The 17,300-nt window shown below is 40.9% G+C and overlaps 1 protein-coding gene across 2 annotated transcripts in view; it reads left to right on the top strand.

Annotated features, from left to right (window-relative positions):
• The window catches only part of TRMT6 (tRNA methyltransferase 6 non-catalytic subunit), a 173,979-nt gene that overhangs the window by 103,832 nt on the left and 52,847 nt on the right, over positions 1–17,300 (top strand). For both annotated transcript variants that reach the window (XM_086927683.1, XM_086927684.1), the window contains exon 8: positions 6,908–6,993. In XM_086927683.1, the coding sequence (XP_086783809.1) occupies positions 6,908–6,993 (86 nt within the window). The remainder of the gene's footprint in view (positions 1–6,907; positions 6,994–17,300) is intronic.

Here is a 17,300-nt window from a genome sequence, read left to right as displayed (position 1 = left end):
AACCACATGATTGTGTCTTTTTTTGACTGAGAGGACAGAATCCCAGGTCGAAGTGTAAACCAGGTTGGTTATTTTGTACTGGTGTCGAGCAGTGGTCTGTAGAAGTAGTCCAAGACAAGATGAGTGAATGTCATAGGAAAAGTAAGTTGCATTATAATTTTAAGAAGGATGGAAAACCAGTGGCTATTCAGGTTGGTGACTGGGTTTGCATTAAGATACCTGGTGTTTGTCCTAAAGGTGAAAGTAGATTGTATGAATCAGAGGAAATGGTGGAAGTCTTTTGGAATGTTGTTAGGTTAAGTGATGGTAAAGTGCAGAAGGTTACTAGAGCACCTCTAGATTCTGAGTTGTGGAGTAAGGGTTGAAAAGTGCCACAGGAACTTGTTGTTGATCCTTTGGATGAGCTAGTGTTAAGGGATGGAGATAACCTAGTGAATGCCCAAAGAAAAGTAGAAATTGAACAGGATAATGGTGAAGTTGTGAATAATGAATGGTCATTTGAGAGAAGTGAAGAAGTTGATGACCTTGCTGTTAAGCATTTCAGTATCAAAGAGGTTCCTGGTATTGTAGAGGTTCCCATTGCGGTTACTTAACACTCAGGAAGGATGGAAGTCAATTGTGGTGGTGGTGGTAATGACGAGAATTATGAAACCACCACAATAGGTAGAAGATCAGTTCGTTGAAAAGTTTACTTTTTTTGTGTGTGCATTCTCTCATTTTAACTTTTTGCTGTTTTTAGTTTTAAGTTGCAGTAATAGGCTGTGAATATTATTATTATTATTATTAATCGGGTTTTGTAGAGCGCAAACAACCCGGAGGCCTCGTAGCGCTAAGTACCGTCATACTAAAAAGGGAAGGGATTAAATGAACAGATGCGTTTTCAGAACCTTCCGAAATTTTAGAAGGCTAGGTTCACTGCGAAGGGAAGTGGGCAGGGAGTTCCATTCCTTCGCGGCATTCCAGGAGAAGGAGCGTCCGCCCCATCTGGTCCGTCTGATTTTACTGACAGTAGCCAGAAAGGCAGTGCTGGATCCAAGGGATCTGTGAGGAAGATAGGGTTTTGCCAAGGAACAGATCATAGTAGGGGCATTCTTCCACATAGCTTTGTGCATAAAGCAAAGAGATTTAAATAGCACTCTAGCCTTAACAGGGAGCCAGTGCAGTTTCCTCAGGGCATTGGTGGCTGACTCTCGTTTGTTGAGGCCCAGCAGGAGGCGAGCTGCAGCATTCTGGATCACCTGTAGCTTTTTGATTGTAAATGCGGGGGCACCTAGATATAACGAGTTCCCGTAATCTAGACGTGTGACTAAGAGGGGATTTGCTGTGGGCTTCATGTACAGATTCCAGGTGTGGAATCATTGTGACATGTAACTGCATTCTAGGGTGATGTGGTAGAATGTCAGGATTGAAGGGGTTGGGGATGGAGGGGTTGAGCAGGTTATGTCTTGAGCTGCTGTAACATACTCTTCCAGTGGGATACATATTTTTACTTTTGTGGGATCAGAACCCCAATATTCTAAAGCCCTTCAATATTTAGAATCACCCCAAAATTTGCCTCAGAGGTTCTGCTCCAGGATAAATCACCACCCTGTTCAACATTAGGCTAAAAAAAAATTAGCAGGGTAATAAGTAACTGGGTCCACTCAACAATGGAGTTCTAGATCAGGGAAAAGTTAGTTTTTTTAACAAAAATATCAAAGTAGGCATTACAGAAGCTTGCAAAATCTATGCCATGAAGGCGCAGTACAGAGTATACAGTCAAAAATCAGAATAATTCTAAGTACCAATAAGCAACAAAAATCATAAAAAGAATGGACTGGATGCTTTGGAAAAAAAAGTCTCTAAATGGACAGAGTACTGTGAGGAAAAATAAAAGTCTCTGGCTCACTCCTAAAAGCAAGGAATATATATATATATATATATATATATATATATATATATATATATATATATACGCCTTTATGAAAAGGTAATCAACAAAACTGCAAATTTAGCATGACATGACAAGTGATAAACATATTGAGCAAATTGGAAATAGGAGCTTCATACATAATCATATAACACTAACACATTTCTGAGTAGTGAAAACTCCATCAGCTGGTTTGGCAGGAGCATAGCCCGGACATGTACTGCACAATATGAAATATTTTTCAAACAAGACCCCTACTCTAGTGTATGCTTGAAGGTCCACATCTGTACTTCCAGCAGAATTGTCCTTGAGATTGATACAGTCCGTACATAAAGAATGTTTCACTCACAATACATGCACTCCCAAGGAATATAGCCAATTGCGTCAAAGTGTCCTCTGCGAACACTGTTTGGAAGAGAAGACGCGCAGGGGGACATTAATTGGTAGGGGTAATGAGCAGTAGCAAGAGAACAGAACACCAAAACAGCAGCCATATTGATAAACCTACTGTGATTCTAGGGCCTAGGCAAATAATGTCTTCTCCCTGTGCCTGTAACAAATACAAATCCACAAATATGACCATGTGCAATGTAATCTGGTGCTCATAAAAAGCACCCAATATACAGTGTGTTACTGTTGTAGCTGTTGCATTATTCTTATTTTCTTATTTATATCTTTTTACTTTTTTCATAGCCTATGGTAAACCAAATGTACTGCTTACAGTTTTTATGATGGATGTAAAAACCTCTTTGTGATTTTAGTTATTTATTAACATTGGAGGTTACACTACAATTGTGTATCTCTCTTTTACTTTTAATCTAATAGGTATTCAGCTAGTCTGAAATGTTGGTCATATACGGTCATTATGGTACTGTAACGGGCTATATGGCTTATTGATGTATGATGTATTTTATGATTTTTTTTGTAAATCGAAATAAAGACATAAACTGAAACACTCTAATGTATTTAGCCCTGGCCCAAGTTCATGTTACACAAACTGCAGGAAAGAAAAAATAAGTAATTCACAAAACCGTTGTACACATCACGTTATGTAGACACTGCCTTGTCAGACAAACTAAAAATCCTTGCAAGGGGTACGTTTTCAGTTTTGTGACTCTGCTCTTGGTTAGCACATTCCGGGTTTTCCATATGGAAACTCACAAAATGCTTGATTTGAACAGATTAGAAAGGCCAGTTGAGGCAGTTGTCGAAGTGCATTAAAGAAAAAGTATTGGATTAGCGATACCATGCGCAAAGGAGGTGGGGTGGGGGGGGGGGTGGGGGGGCCTGACTGAGAGTGTGGGCTGGCCTGGGTCAACAGCTGTAACTTACTTCAGTCTTTAACCTTCAGGTAACAATAAATAAATCAAGGCATAGCTTAACTGAAAAATACATGCAATTTAAGGTAATCAGTGGGAAGTGCACTATTGTATAATATGAAACCTCTATTAGTAAATGCACTGCAGAGGTGTGCGTCTGTAACTAGACAGCCACAGAAATTAATCCTGATTGGTGCAGTAGAGAATAGTAACTTGTGGATCTTTAATGTTATGTGGTCCCAGTCTGTGACCGAAAACACTGTGAATATGTAAGTCATTATTTTAATCTTTCATTAGACACAGTATAAGATAGACTGCTACAAAATGTTATGAAAGGTTTACGATAAAAACATGCTTCCAAAATATAGATTTTAGTAATATCCAAACTGCACACAGTGCATTTTTTTATTTCTGTGTTTTAAAAGCACACACTTCCAAGCTCAGCTAGTAACTCCCTAGTTACACCACTCAAAAGGATTAAATCTGTTTCATAAGGAAGTTTAAGTGATTCCATCAAAGAAAGCCAATACCGACTTTCAAACACCATTTCCACTTGCATATCTTTCAGGCAAGCAGGCACCCTGGTAAGAAAACTTGTTTAGCTGTCTGCCCCTCCTTTGGTTTCACAGCGCACAAGACTCTACCTTGCATTTCAGCTGAAGCATTTCAGCTCTCAGATTACCCGCCCCAAAACAATTTCTTTTCACTAAAATTAGGGGAATTGTTTTTCTTGCGTTAAAAAAAGTAATGTTTGTTTGCAGCGCACATAGACACTCATGGTAGAGAACACAAGTATTGGCACAACAAATAGGTCTCACCTACCCGAAATCTGTCGGCTTTGTCAATATGTATGCCATGTTGTACTTGATCACTGATCTACAACGTACCTTCAACTGTCAAAGCCAAATAATAGAGCTATTAGGCTTTTTCCGTTTTTTTAGCCATGTTCTCCAGTAGGGCAGCATGGTTTAAAGAACAAAAAAAACACCAGCATTTATTTAATTTCAGCCTTGCTTGCTGCTGTACAACATAGATTAAAAAAACATTCACACAGATAATAGACCTTGCATCCTGTCTTTGGCAGTGCTTGTTCAGTGTAAATCCTTATGCTAAATTAGAAATGCGAAAGTGTGCGATCAGTTTCATCCCATGGATAACTGAGCTGCTGGTGTGCATTCAACAAATGCACATGTACAATAAAATATGGCTGTCTCTTTTTCCAAATGCAGTCTGGAATCTGTATTATGGACTATTAAGTGCCTTGCTAGATCTGCAGATTTTTCAGACAATTAGCAAGGTTGATCACTTCCTATTGTAAGTGTCAATGCATCATTCTATCCTTTTAATTATATCAAAGCGCTATAACGACTAAGACTGGAAGTGGTATGGTCCCAAATCCGACCTTGTTGCTCCCAGACTAGGCCCGTCACTAATGCATTTAAGATCAAGTTCAATAATCAATACTGGAGCATTCGTACTAATAATGACAGACACAAGTTAGTTTCGAAGGTTAAGTAAGTAATAATAGGCAGAATACATGAAATATGCCATCAATCAGTCTAGCTGCAAATTGGACAATTCATAGGTACAAAGAACTCAGTAAAGTTCTGTATAAAATCCAGCATAGATTCGCCTTCTAAAGGTAGGAAGTAAGGGGTTTTGGGGTGCAGTGAAAGGCAGGTCCTCTTATTGGACTTTAGACCAAGACTTTCATACACTTATTCACTAGTACATGGTTCTCAGGATATGCACCAATGAGAAACAAGCTAGAGGAAACATTTTACTACAGAATACATTTGAGGATTCTCATTAAAATTAGTTGTTCTCCCAGTTTATTTGAGCACACCAGTTACTACATTCTACATCGAAAGCCTGGGACAGTTTGATCGTCCTTGGTATGGTGCTAGAAGAAGTCTCTGGGAACGCTGTTTATTTATTAGTGTAAGCTTGCAATTCTTTATTTAGAACTAGCTTACCCGTCGCATGTTGCTGCGATCTCAGAAGAAAGGACATTTAAGGAAACTTGTTATGATAACATTAAATTTACATTGTCATTTTTATTGAAACTTATTCATTTTAATATGGAAAACATTTTAAAGTGTTTTAGTTCTGTTTATTTATTCAAGTCTGTCTGGTGCGTACACAAATAAATCAGAAGGTTTTCCGACGCATGAGCTGGCCACATACAGTTGTCCATGTGAGAAGCACAGATTGTCCAAATCTAGTCCACACACTTGCAGCGATTGTCCTTGTGCTTTGTTGATGGTCATTGCAAAAGCGAGTCGCACCGGAAACTGTAAACGTTCAGTATTGGAAAGATTATGAGGGCCCTGGGGGGCCGATATTTAACAAATTTTTTCTTTTTGCCAGAAACCTTGCGCGGGAGTGTACTCAACAACTTTTGCTATTTTAAAAAAAAAACATTTCAGAAACCTTTTGCGGGAGTGTACTCAACCACTTCCCAAAGTTTCATGCTTATCGGATGAATGATGTAGTAATGCATAAAGGACAAACAGACAGACATGCATTCACTGCCGTATTGAATAATACTCCAGTGATATCAAGAAATGTTTTATTTCCTATGGGCTGAATGCTCGTTTAAATGCTTTCATGGAGTATATCTTACAAATTATGGTGCAACAGTTTATCATTTTGTTTTTTGTAGCTATTTAAACATAAACTAGAACAGTTAAAAGAGAAATGTGGCACATAATACTTGAGGAGAGAATACAAAACAAAGAAAATGTTTAATTTTCAAGGCTCTTGAATTGGAACCAGCGGATAGAAAAAGAGAGAGAATGTGTTTTTGGACAAGATTGCAAAAGTGATAGATTCCTTGATTCTCAGTTTTTTCTTCTTCCTGGGAAATCTTTAAACGCACATATAGAAGCCTGTATAAAAGCAGTTTTAGAGTAGTCATAATAGGGGCCAAATAATCTTGTGTCTTTGCTCAGTGGTGTAGTTAAGGGATTCGACGTGTAGCAAGATGATGGAGTACCTATGGGGGTAATTTTCGTTCATTCTTACAATGTTTTATTTCTGGGCTAATTCTGTCGAATTGTCTCCCTGTTTTCATGGGTCGAACAGGGTGCAGTGCTTCACTAGTAGACAAAATCCCAGGTACATTGTGTTTTTCACTATTGCTCAACAACGCACTGTTGCTTCCTCACATCTGTAATATGATGCTGCCAATAAGTGGGCTTGGAAACATGAAAGCTAGGCTGCTCTCAGTTTCCACCCAGAATGTAGTGTACAAAAGATACTTCACTCAGACACACCGGGAACATTGATCATCTCACTGGGAATTAAAAGCTGTTTACATCAGCCGACACAAACTGAATCTTCAACTATTCTGAATTGAGACAATATTTGCAAGTCTTAAACGTGTGCACTTAGAAGTGCGCGTCTAGAAGATGTAACTAACGTTCAATAACATTAGGGGTGGGGGAGACTTGCCGCTTGGTTTAGGTTTTTGAATTTTGTAATGTGAAACTCCGCTTGACAATAGATGCTATGCAAATTCTCATCAGTCATGTGGATGTAGCCAATGGTGTGTTTTTAAAAGTCCAACTGAACAATGAATCCATAAATATAAGGCTGGAAAGACTATTGATAAGTTTTACACATTTTAGTATTTTTTTGTTATCTTTAATATATTATTCTTACTTTTTCCATCAAGGCTTTTGAAAAGAAGAAACGACAAATCGAAAAGAGGAAAAGGGAAATAGAGGCTGCTGATTTACTAAAAGACAGAAACGCAGATGGGTATGGTTGGTGAAACTTGATTTAGATTTATATACCACTATTTAATGAAATTGCCTGACATATTAGTAGGCAATGTTTGAGAAATGTTGACGTTTAAAAATATATATATATATATATATATATATATATATATATATATATACTAATAATTACTTTTTATTTTTTTATTGTAACACAGAAACTGTGGAAGGAATTACAGGTGTATATCATCAGCAGCTTTGCCTACTTTTTGTCAGAAAAATTATACACATTTTTCAACAATACAAGCCATTTGATAATACTTAACACTGTTAATGTAAAAAGCCCGCACATCGCACACCAATCTATGATTGAAGTACCGGCATACATTGACTGGATCCACAGAGCACAGTTCTCCGGGTGCCTTGAATTCGATATTTTCAATGTTTCCATTTGCCTCTCGTAGAAATTCAAGTAAGTCTTCCCAGCCATACTCGGCACAGCTGAGAGTGAGGAACCATGTGGGAGTTCCTAAGTTCCTCAGCATACATTTTAAGTCACCATGACGACGGTACCAATACTCATTAGTAACACGCTGACATGCCATGAGATTAATCGGGTGAGAATCCAAAATACTGTCTTGCACATTGACTTTATCCATAAACTCCCTTGCCGAGATATTTTGCAGCTGTACACCACTTCTCAGGATGTGGTTCACTGCATAAGACAGTCCAGACAGATCACTTTCATACAGTAGATGAAACAAATAGGGAATGCATTGACGAAACCTAGGATCTTCTGCATCCAATAGTAAAGTCCGGTATTCAGAAGCAGGAATTTGATCCGGTCGCTCAACATATCTTCCTCCTCGACCTGTTAGAAATAACTCTGGGAAACACCGAGCTTCCAAACTTCCCTCCCAAACACTAATGGGACTCCCTTTGGCTTGTTTCATTTGAAACAACTCAATAGCATTCCCCATGACTTCTTCAGAATGCAAAGGATGAACACTATAATGTTCATATATTTCTTCATTTTTAGAGGCATCTACTTTCTCTATTTGTCCAGCACACAAATCGCTGTCTTCTTCACTTAGTTCGTCTTCTGCAACACATACATTCTTGTAGTACTCATTGTTTTTCATCAAATACAACGTTGCCTTTTTGACTTTCCTAACATCCACTAAATCTTGCCAAATTTCTTACTCTTTGTCGGAACCCCATTAACTAGGATAACCAGAGGTTCCTCTTCCACTTTGTCTACACCAATTGTATCAATATTTTTCTTCAAATCCAGAGGCAAATAAACAACTCTTCCCTTTAATCCTCTCTGTAAATCTGAAGGAGGCAATTTCCCTGTCTTAGGCTCCATTCGAACAATAGCCTGAAAAGGATGGACACTTTGAATCAAAATAGATTCATAAGTAATTAAATCCTTCAGTTCAGAAGAAATCTCAACCAATTCCAGATTATTATGAACCGCTCTAGCAGGCATCCGGTTTTGATTTAATTTGTTAAAACAATAAGTACACATACGTTGCTCTGATCCCAAATCAAAACAATTTCTACCATCAAGTATGTTGCAAAATCCTTCCGTTCACTCTTGTTTACCATTTCATTTTTTGTATATAAATCCACTAACTTAGTCTGATTCTTATAATAAGTCCGTCGACAACACACACAAGTGAAATTAGGCCTCTCACTTGATTTCACCATAAACGTGGAAATTTCCTTGTGAAACTTATCTGTACTGGAAATCTGTACACTCTCTTCCACATTACCTTCTTCTACTGGGTCAATTTCAACATTGTTCTCTTTACTAGCAAAGTAACAAAACTCAATTTCTTCACATCTACTTCAGAACCATGCAGAAGAGCAGTGCTTAATTGTTTAAGCATAATTGCTGGACTCTTAGCGTAATACAACATTCTAACTAATGTCCTCACTTTATTATGATGCACTGCTAGCATCCTGAAATGATGAAAAACACTCTGGCATACTCTCCTGGAAAGACAAGCCAGTGAATGACCATGCAAACCTGTCACTTCTCTCACTCTGCAAGGATCTAATTCTTGCAACAACTTCGTTTTCTGTTTTAAACTTTTCTTATTAAATGTCCGTACAAAATCACAAAGCAAATTGATGGAATCCTGTCGCACACTGCAAATACTACTACACTTCCAGGTGTACACTGGTCCCTTAGGACGTCTTCCCAAAACTTCATTACCTAACACCTCTTCTGCCTCTGTTGACACAAGTTTTTCTTTTTCAACCGGACAACCATCTTTCACCTCATATGCTCGACTACTGGTGTCAACTGCATGCACCAAATCATTGTCCTGGAAATAACTCTCCTCATTAAAAAATGCCTACAACTTGAACTATGCATCCATTCTCCTGAAAAAACTTCACAAAAATTACTAAGATTAACTGTTCTCTTCCATCTACTATTTGATTTAAAATCATAAATTGCCTTGTTTAGTTTCCTAATTCTATTGATTATCAAAATAAATAACTTTCGCTTAATTTCGAAAGCCTGATCAATAATTTTATCTACATTTTTCTTTCTCTTATAAAAAGCCGTTTTCTGTTGACCTTTCTTAATATTTTTTAACAAATTGCCAATTATCCTGTTGCGGAACATTCGTCTACGAATGTCTCTAAACAGATTTTTCCTTCTACTACCATGCACAGAGTTATCTCCTGCTCTAGCAGGAAAATTTTTGAGGGGCCTTTCCTTCCCGTTTAAATTGGCTCTCTTCTTCTGGACTAAAACATGTTCTGTAGTGATACTTTTTAGTCTGCATATGTTTCTTAAAAAAGATTTTGTTGTCTTACCCGGAGTTTTTCTGGTGACTTGACAAGTTTTTATTGTAGAGGACTGCTGCAAAGGTTTACCAAGGTGGGGTGTAAGTCGCTTTGCTTCTTTTCTTTTTCTTTGCCTTGAGGGCATGTTTGAATTTTTCAAAAGATCTTGAGTTGAATCTGTGGTAAATTAAAAAAAAAAAATTATTAACCACTATTACCAAACAGAAAACCAATAACAGTAAGCAAACAATTAACACACTAGTTGTCAATTCTACCTAAGGTAATTTAGCAGCATAGACAAATGTAAAACCCACAAATAGTAGCAATGGAATGGAATGCTTCTACAATAATTTGCTTACTGGATGTGTTTAAAATCGTTTCTTCAAGTCACTTAGGTTTCAGAATATGTACTGCTAGAGTTTCATAGCCAGTATGAGGCATATTTACATAGCCTTTGAGCCATTTTAAGTCAAAAAACACATTTTTAAAACACATCAAGTAAGTAAATTATTCTCCCAGATTCATTGGGAAGTGATTTAAAATGGCCTAACACACATGGGGGCGATTTTACAAGGCCCTTGCACCACTTTTGCGTCACTATTAACATGGGAAAAATGACGTGAAAGTGACTCAAAGGCCTTGTAAATATCCCCCACATGCATCAAGCATTTTTGTAGTCGCAAACGGTGCGATTCCTTAAAATCGGCCGTTTGCGAATGCAAAAGTGCTTTTTGGGATGCATGAAGCAATTTTAGAATTCGCAACATTTATTGCGAGTTCTAAAATTGCGGGTGCTTTTAAGAAGTCGCAGATGTGCGATTTCTTAAAAGCAATGCATCAATGTTTTTGAAAGTGAAAATTCGCAAATAGGGAGCCAAATTTACCGAGTGGTTGAACCACTCGGTAAATTTGGAAAAAGTGTTTAAACAGCCGAAAATGTTTTTTTTTCAACATTCATGTTTCACACACACATGTCCTTAGGACATGTGTGTGTGAAACATGATGCGAAAAATACATTTCAGGGGTGCATGGGGGGATCCTTTGGACCCCCCCCTGCACCCATGAAATTTTCTAAGTGCCACTCGCAATTTCCATTGATTCCTATGGGCCTTTTGGGCCATAGGAATCAATGGGAAATGCGAATAGAAGTCGCATAATATTAGCGATTCGGTAAAAAATGCGAATTTTACCGAATCGCTAATATTATTAGAAATTGATCATGCATCCCGTTTTGCGAATTCTAAATTGCGTTTCGCTATTTTTCGCAATTTAGAATTCGCAAACGGCCGGGATGATGCATGTGGGGGTATGCCCCATGCTGGCTATGAAACTCTAGCAGTACATATCAAGAAACCTAAATGACTTAAAGAAACGTTTTTAAACACATCAAGTAAGCAAATTATTCTCCCTGATTCATGGCACAAGTGACTTAAAATGCCCTAACACACATGGGGGCGTATTTACAAGGCCCTTGCACCACTTTTGCGTCACTTTTAACATGGGGAAAATAACGTGAAAGTGGCTCGAAGGCCTTGTAAATATAAAATAGAAACTTTTTAAACACATCAAGTAAGCAAATTATTCTCCTAGATTCATAGGGAAGTGACTTAAAATGCCCTTGTAGTGTATCCAGCCAGAAATGAGGATTCAGGAACAGAATTAATAAAGGAGCAGGCTTTTATTAAAACCTCAGCCACAGGAGAAATCTTCAACTGACTGCTGGAACTCCTATGTATTCCAGAATCTCCACGAGATCAGAATACATAACAGAGGAAGTTCCAGCATATTAAAGATACATACATGAAATAGGAAAACATCATCACACATCTCCCTCCCCAGGAAAGGAATGAAATAACAAATTCTAAGAAAAGAAACATGTAGAGAAACAGAACATAATAAATAAAGCCTCATATTATCGAATTCGCCAAGTGACCTATTTGTCCACATCTAAAACAGGCAAACTTGCTATTTTGTCCTGTATATAAGTTCTGACTAGTAGAATTTGATCCTATGTTATCCTTTACAAAACTATTTTGCATCTCATTTTTCTAATTTTTCTTCACTCGACACACAACTTCTTCAATCTTCGTTTCTTCTTTTTTTTCACTTAAAGATACTTTTTCCTTTTCTTTCTTCAACTCTCCAACACACTTTGCCATATGTTCCACTTGTTTTGCTATAGCCAAAACTTCTTCAAGAGGTTGTTCATCTTTTAACCATAGTTCCTTTCTGATCTCATCATGTGCACACCTAAGTACAAACTGATCTCTAATTCGTTCATCTAGAGTCAGTCCAAAATTACATGAAGATGCCAACTTTCTCAATGAAGAAATATATTCTTCCACAGTCTCATCCTTTTTCTGTTCTCTTAATCCAAAATGATAACGTTCCATAATAGTGCTGACTCTCGGGAGATAATGTTTGTCAAGTTGTGCAATTGCAATTTCATACTCATTCAAATTACGTTGTTCTCCAGCAGATAGATCAGGAAGATGTTTTAAGACGTCTTGACCTTCCCCCCCCAAGCAATGGAGAAGAAGAGCAAGCTTTCTTTCCGCACTTAAATTAGTTCCACATACCCTCGCATAGTTTGCAAAAATTTTCTTCCATTTTATATTTGGTTCTCCTGGGGTATTCAAAAAGGACGCAGGTTGAGTAACATTTTGCATATTTAAAGAGTTCCTTCTAAATTACAATTAATTTAAAGATTTTTCCTTTGTCCTTTTTAAAGATTTTTCCTTTGTCCTTTTAAAATATATATATATTTTTAACTCAGAAAGCTCCTTTTATTTCACAATGAGTCTTATGTTCTTATTTTTTTTTTTAACTCAGAAGCATGACATCACAATCTTTTCCTTCTTGAAAGAAGTATTCTTATTTAAGAATTGTAAAACTTATGCTTAATACTCTGCTCTGTAATGTAATATAGAGTGTAGCATTCAACTTCTGTTCTATTTTTGGAGCGCAGCGTGTCTTTCCTATGTTGTGAAATCGAATGATTGAAAGATTGTATTCTATACGCGCAGAACTTTGTCAGCTGCTCAGATGCATTCTCAGATGCACGCGGCTCAAGATACAGCACGAGAAACAGACGTCTCTCTCAGATGCACGCGGCTTGTCAGGAATGCCACTTCAATTGTTTACACGCTTCTCCTTTTCTCGAGGCACAGCGCGATGTACGCGGCTCATCAGGAATGCTACGTCAGCACAGCGCGAGAGATTTACGCGTCTCTTCTCTCCTCGAGGCACTGCTCGAGAGATGAACGTTTATTAAACTTGAACGTTTCTATATGTATTTTTACGCGCTGTTCAGCACATTTCCCAGCAAATTCCGCCCACCAAACTCCTCACCGCATGTTTCTTTTTAAATCTGCCGCTGGGAAGACACTGCTTCCTTTCTTTTGCATACAGCCACTGGAGGAGCAGGAGAGTCGTCCTTTTCTTCATTTTCTCTGTTGAGGTGATGTCCTGGGTTCACCCGATCGTCGCCAATTAATGTAGTGTATCCAGCCAGAAATGAGGATTCAGGAACAGAATTAATAAAGGAGCAGGCTTTTATTAAAACCTCAGCCACAGGAGAAATCTTCAACTGACTGCTGGAACTCCTATGTATTCCAGAATCTCCACGAGATCAGAATACATAACAGAGGAAGTTCCAGCATATTAAAGATACATACATGAAATAGGAAAACATCATCACAGCCCTAACACACATGAGGGCGTATTTACAAGGCCCTTGCACCACTTTTGCATCACTTTTAACATGGGGAAAATAAAGTGAAAGTGGCTCAAAGTCCTTAAAAATATGCCCCATGCTGGCTATGAAACTCTAGCAGTACATATCAAGAAACCTAAATGACTTCAAGAAACGTTTTTAAACACATCAAGTAAGCAAATTATTCTCCCAGATTCATGGGGAAGTAACTTAAAATGCCCTAACACACATGAGGGCGTATTTACACGGCCCTTGCACCCCTTTTGCATCACTTTTAACATGGGGAAAATGACGTGAAAGTGGCTCAAAGTCCTTGTAAATATGCCCCATGCTGGCTATGAAACTCTAGCAGTACATATCAAGAAACCTAAATGACTTCAAGAAACGTTTTTAAACACATCAAGTAATCAAATTATTCTCCCTGATTCATGGCGCAAGTGACTTAAAATGGCCTAACACACATGGGGGCGTATTTACAAGGCCCTTGCACCACTTTTGCGTCACTATTAACATGGGGAAAATGACGTGAAAGTGACTCAAAGGCCTTGTAAATATTCCCCATGCTGGCTATGAAACTCTAGCACTACATATCAAGAAACCTAAATGACTTCAAGAAACGTTTTTAAACACATCAAGTAAGCAAATTATTCTCCCAGATTCATGGAGAAGTGACTTAAAATGCCCTAACACACATGAGGGCGTATTTACAAGGCCCTTGCACCACTTTTGCGTCACTTTTAACATGGGGAAAATAACGTCAAAGTGGCTCGAAGTCCTTGTAAATATGCCCCATGCTGGCTATGAAACTCTAGCAGTACATATCAAGAAACCTAAATGACTTCAAAAGACGTTTTTAAACACATCAAGTAAACAAATTATTCTCCCTGAATCATGGGGCAAGTGAAATAGTTGTTTTTTTTTTTTTTTTTTTTTTTTTTTGGAAAACCTTTATTTGTAGAAAAAGTACACCGCTATTCAGCCTTATATCCCGGAGGCCAGGCAGCATTGAGGTAGCAGGTGAGATCGTGTACAATACTGTGCGCAGAAGCAATCAGGTTTAATTTTCAATAACATCAAACGTAGTATAAATAAACCAAAGAATAGGAAAGCCTCAAAGAGGCTAAGAGAAAAAGGCGTGCGCTAGGCACGAAAAGGAGCCAAAGAGAAAGAGAAGTGGCTGAGGACAGTACAGAAATAGTGGAATTGCGCAGCGGGAGGGGGTCGAGGGCCGCACACCCATGACAGCACACAATAGCAGTGACAACGATAAGGTACGTGGGGGGTAACACACCAGGATAACCCCTCTGGAACTGCGGGAAGGGGTGCTACGGGGAAGGTAGGACTTCAGAGTCAGTCTCTATTGGGGGGTCGCAAATGTCACCTCTGTATGAGTTCCAGGCTCCCCACACAGACCTCCACATTCTAGGCTTGCCCCTGGCCACGTACACCGTCTTTTCACGCAGCATGCACCAGTCCATGTTGGTTTCCCATAAGCTGAGGGAGGGAGGAGCAGGCGCACCCCATTTCTGGGCGATGTCCCTTTTGGCCACCATATTACCCAGGGTGACCCAACGGGTCTGGGCTACACTGTAATCATTCGGACACCAAACATTGAGGAGGCATCGCCGGGCCTCAGCCGGTAAGGCCACACCAGTCACTTCCGCCATCACCCCATGCACTCGCGTCCAATACCGGGCAACCCCAGGACACTCCCACACGATGTGCAGGAAAGTAGCAAGCATACCACAGCCCCTCCGACACAGGCCATCTGTGGAAAGTCCCATATGTATAAGTCTAGGGCCAGTGACATACACCCTGTGTAGTATTTTCAACTGAACAAGGCGGAGTCGTGCTGATATGGCCACCTCCCTGGGGGAGGAGATCGCTGACTGCCACTCCTCGTCGTCCATCTCTATACCATCATTCACCCAGTGCAACCTCAACCGTTCAAGCAGATCTACCCTCACATTGATGAGCTTTTTGTACGTCAGGGAGATAGCGCTGTCCGGCATATGGCCGTCCAGTACCCGATCTTCCAGGGGTGATGACTCAGGGATCGCATCTTCACCAGATATGTGAGGGGAGAGGGCATGACTAAGCTGGGCATGTCGGAAATATTCAGTCGGCGCCAGCTGGTACTCAGACTGTAGCATGTCAAACGACTTGACCCTCCCCCTCGCCATCATGTCTCCAACCTTAGATATCCCGATGGTGTCCCACCGGTCGAAACCTTTAGTTTTCCACAGCTTTCCCAGTATGTCCGAGTCGTATAGGGGTGTGGCCAGGGTAATCCTACCTTTCCAGCCCAGAGTGTCAGTGACCGCACGCCAGATATGTACCATCGTTTTGGTGGGGCCCGTCAGCTTCCGGTCCAAGAACCTGGAGTATAAGGCTCTATAATAGTTCCCGTCGTTCACGAGCCACCGATCCATGGCGTAGCCCGGGCTGGCCGCTGGGCCATAAAGGCCGTGGTTGATGGCCGCAAGCTGGGACGCCCAGTAGTAGCGTCGCATATCCGGTAGGGCGATACCCCCGTCGTAACACGGTATGGTCAGCTTGAGCAACGAGATTCGTGGCCTCCCATCCCACAACAGCTCTCGCTGCAGGGATTCGATCTCTCCAAAGTATTTGGCCGGGACCGGATCTTGGGTGTTTTGCAAAGCGTAGAGGAAGCGAGGTAGCGCCATCATTTTGAATAAAGCGGCTCTGCCCATTAGGGAGATCGGTAGCTTCTTCCACCCCTCGACATCTCTACGTAATCGCGCAAGCGGTGGTAAAAGGTTGTGTGAGTATCGGGCTCGAGGGTCGCGCGACACGTAAATGCCCAGGTACCGAAAGCCCTGCTGGGCTATCTGTATTGAGCACCCACGGGGGAGGCGCGGAGTGTCTCCACACAACGTGTATAGTGAGGATTTAGACCAGTTGATCACCAAGCCGGAATGGGTCCCGAAGGTTCCCAGCAGGTCAAAAACCACAATAAGTGAGCGGCAGGGAGAGGTGAGATACAAGAGGATGTCGTCCGCGTAAAGCGACACTCGGTCCTCGAGGCCAGGTGACCACGTAATCCCGGAGACATCAGGGTGCGTCCTAATCCAAGCCGCCAGGGGTTCCAGTGCCAGAGCGAACAGGAGCGGCGAGAGCGGACAACCTTGTCTGGTGCCCCTGTGCAGCGCAAAGGAGGCCGACAGCCGACCATTGACGGCCACATTAGCCAACGGTGCGGTATACAGCAGTCGGACCCATCCGATGTAAGTGGGCCCAAACCCCAACTTGGCTAGGACAGCCCACAAGTAGCTCCACTCCAGCGAGTCGAAAGCCATAGTGGCGTCAAGCGAGGCGAGAACTGCAGGCTCACGAAGCAGGTGAGCACGTGCCATGACCGCATGAAGTCTCCTCAAGTTGAGCGCCGTGTTCTGGTGCGGTATGAAGCCGGACTGGTCCGGGTGGACCAAGTCCGTGATCACACCCACCAGCCGGTTGGCCAACAATTTGGCCAGGATCTTGGGTTCGGCGTTCAGTAGCGAGATGGGTCTATAAGACCGACACAAATCACGCGGTTTTCCTTCTTTGTGGATCACCACAATGGTGGCGAGTCTCTGGTCGAGGGGGAGTTCTCCCGTCTCGCGGGCTTCAAGGAACATATTAAGCAATGGCGTGGCCAGCGCATCGGCCTTGAGTTTATAAAGCTCGACCGGGATACCGTTGGGTCCCGGTGCTTTGCCGGAGCGCAGCGAGCGGATCGCCAGGGCCACCTCATCCACAGACAGGTCTCGGTCCATGTCCTCGCGGTCAAGATCCGAGAGGCAGGGAAGGTCAATGTCCTCCAG

Source organism: Lissotriton vulgaris, chromosome 6 (genome assembly GCF_964263255.1).
Source record: "Lissotriton vulgaris chromosome 6, aLisVul1.2, whole genome shotgun sequence".
Taxonomy (NCBI): Eukaryota; Metazoa; Chordata; class Amphibia; order Caudata; family Salamandridae; genus Lissotriton; species Lissotriton vulgaris.
Note: the sequence above shows the minus strand (reverse complement) of the source record. Positions and strands in the feature narration are given on the sequence as shown.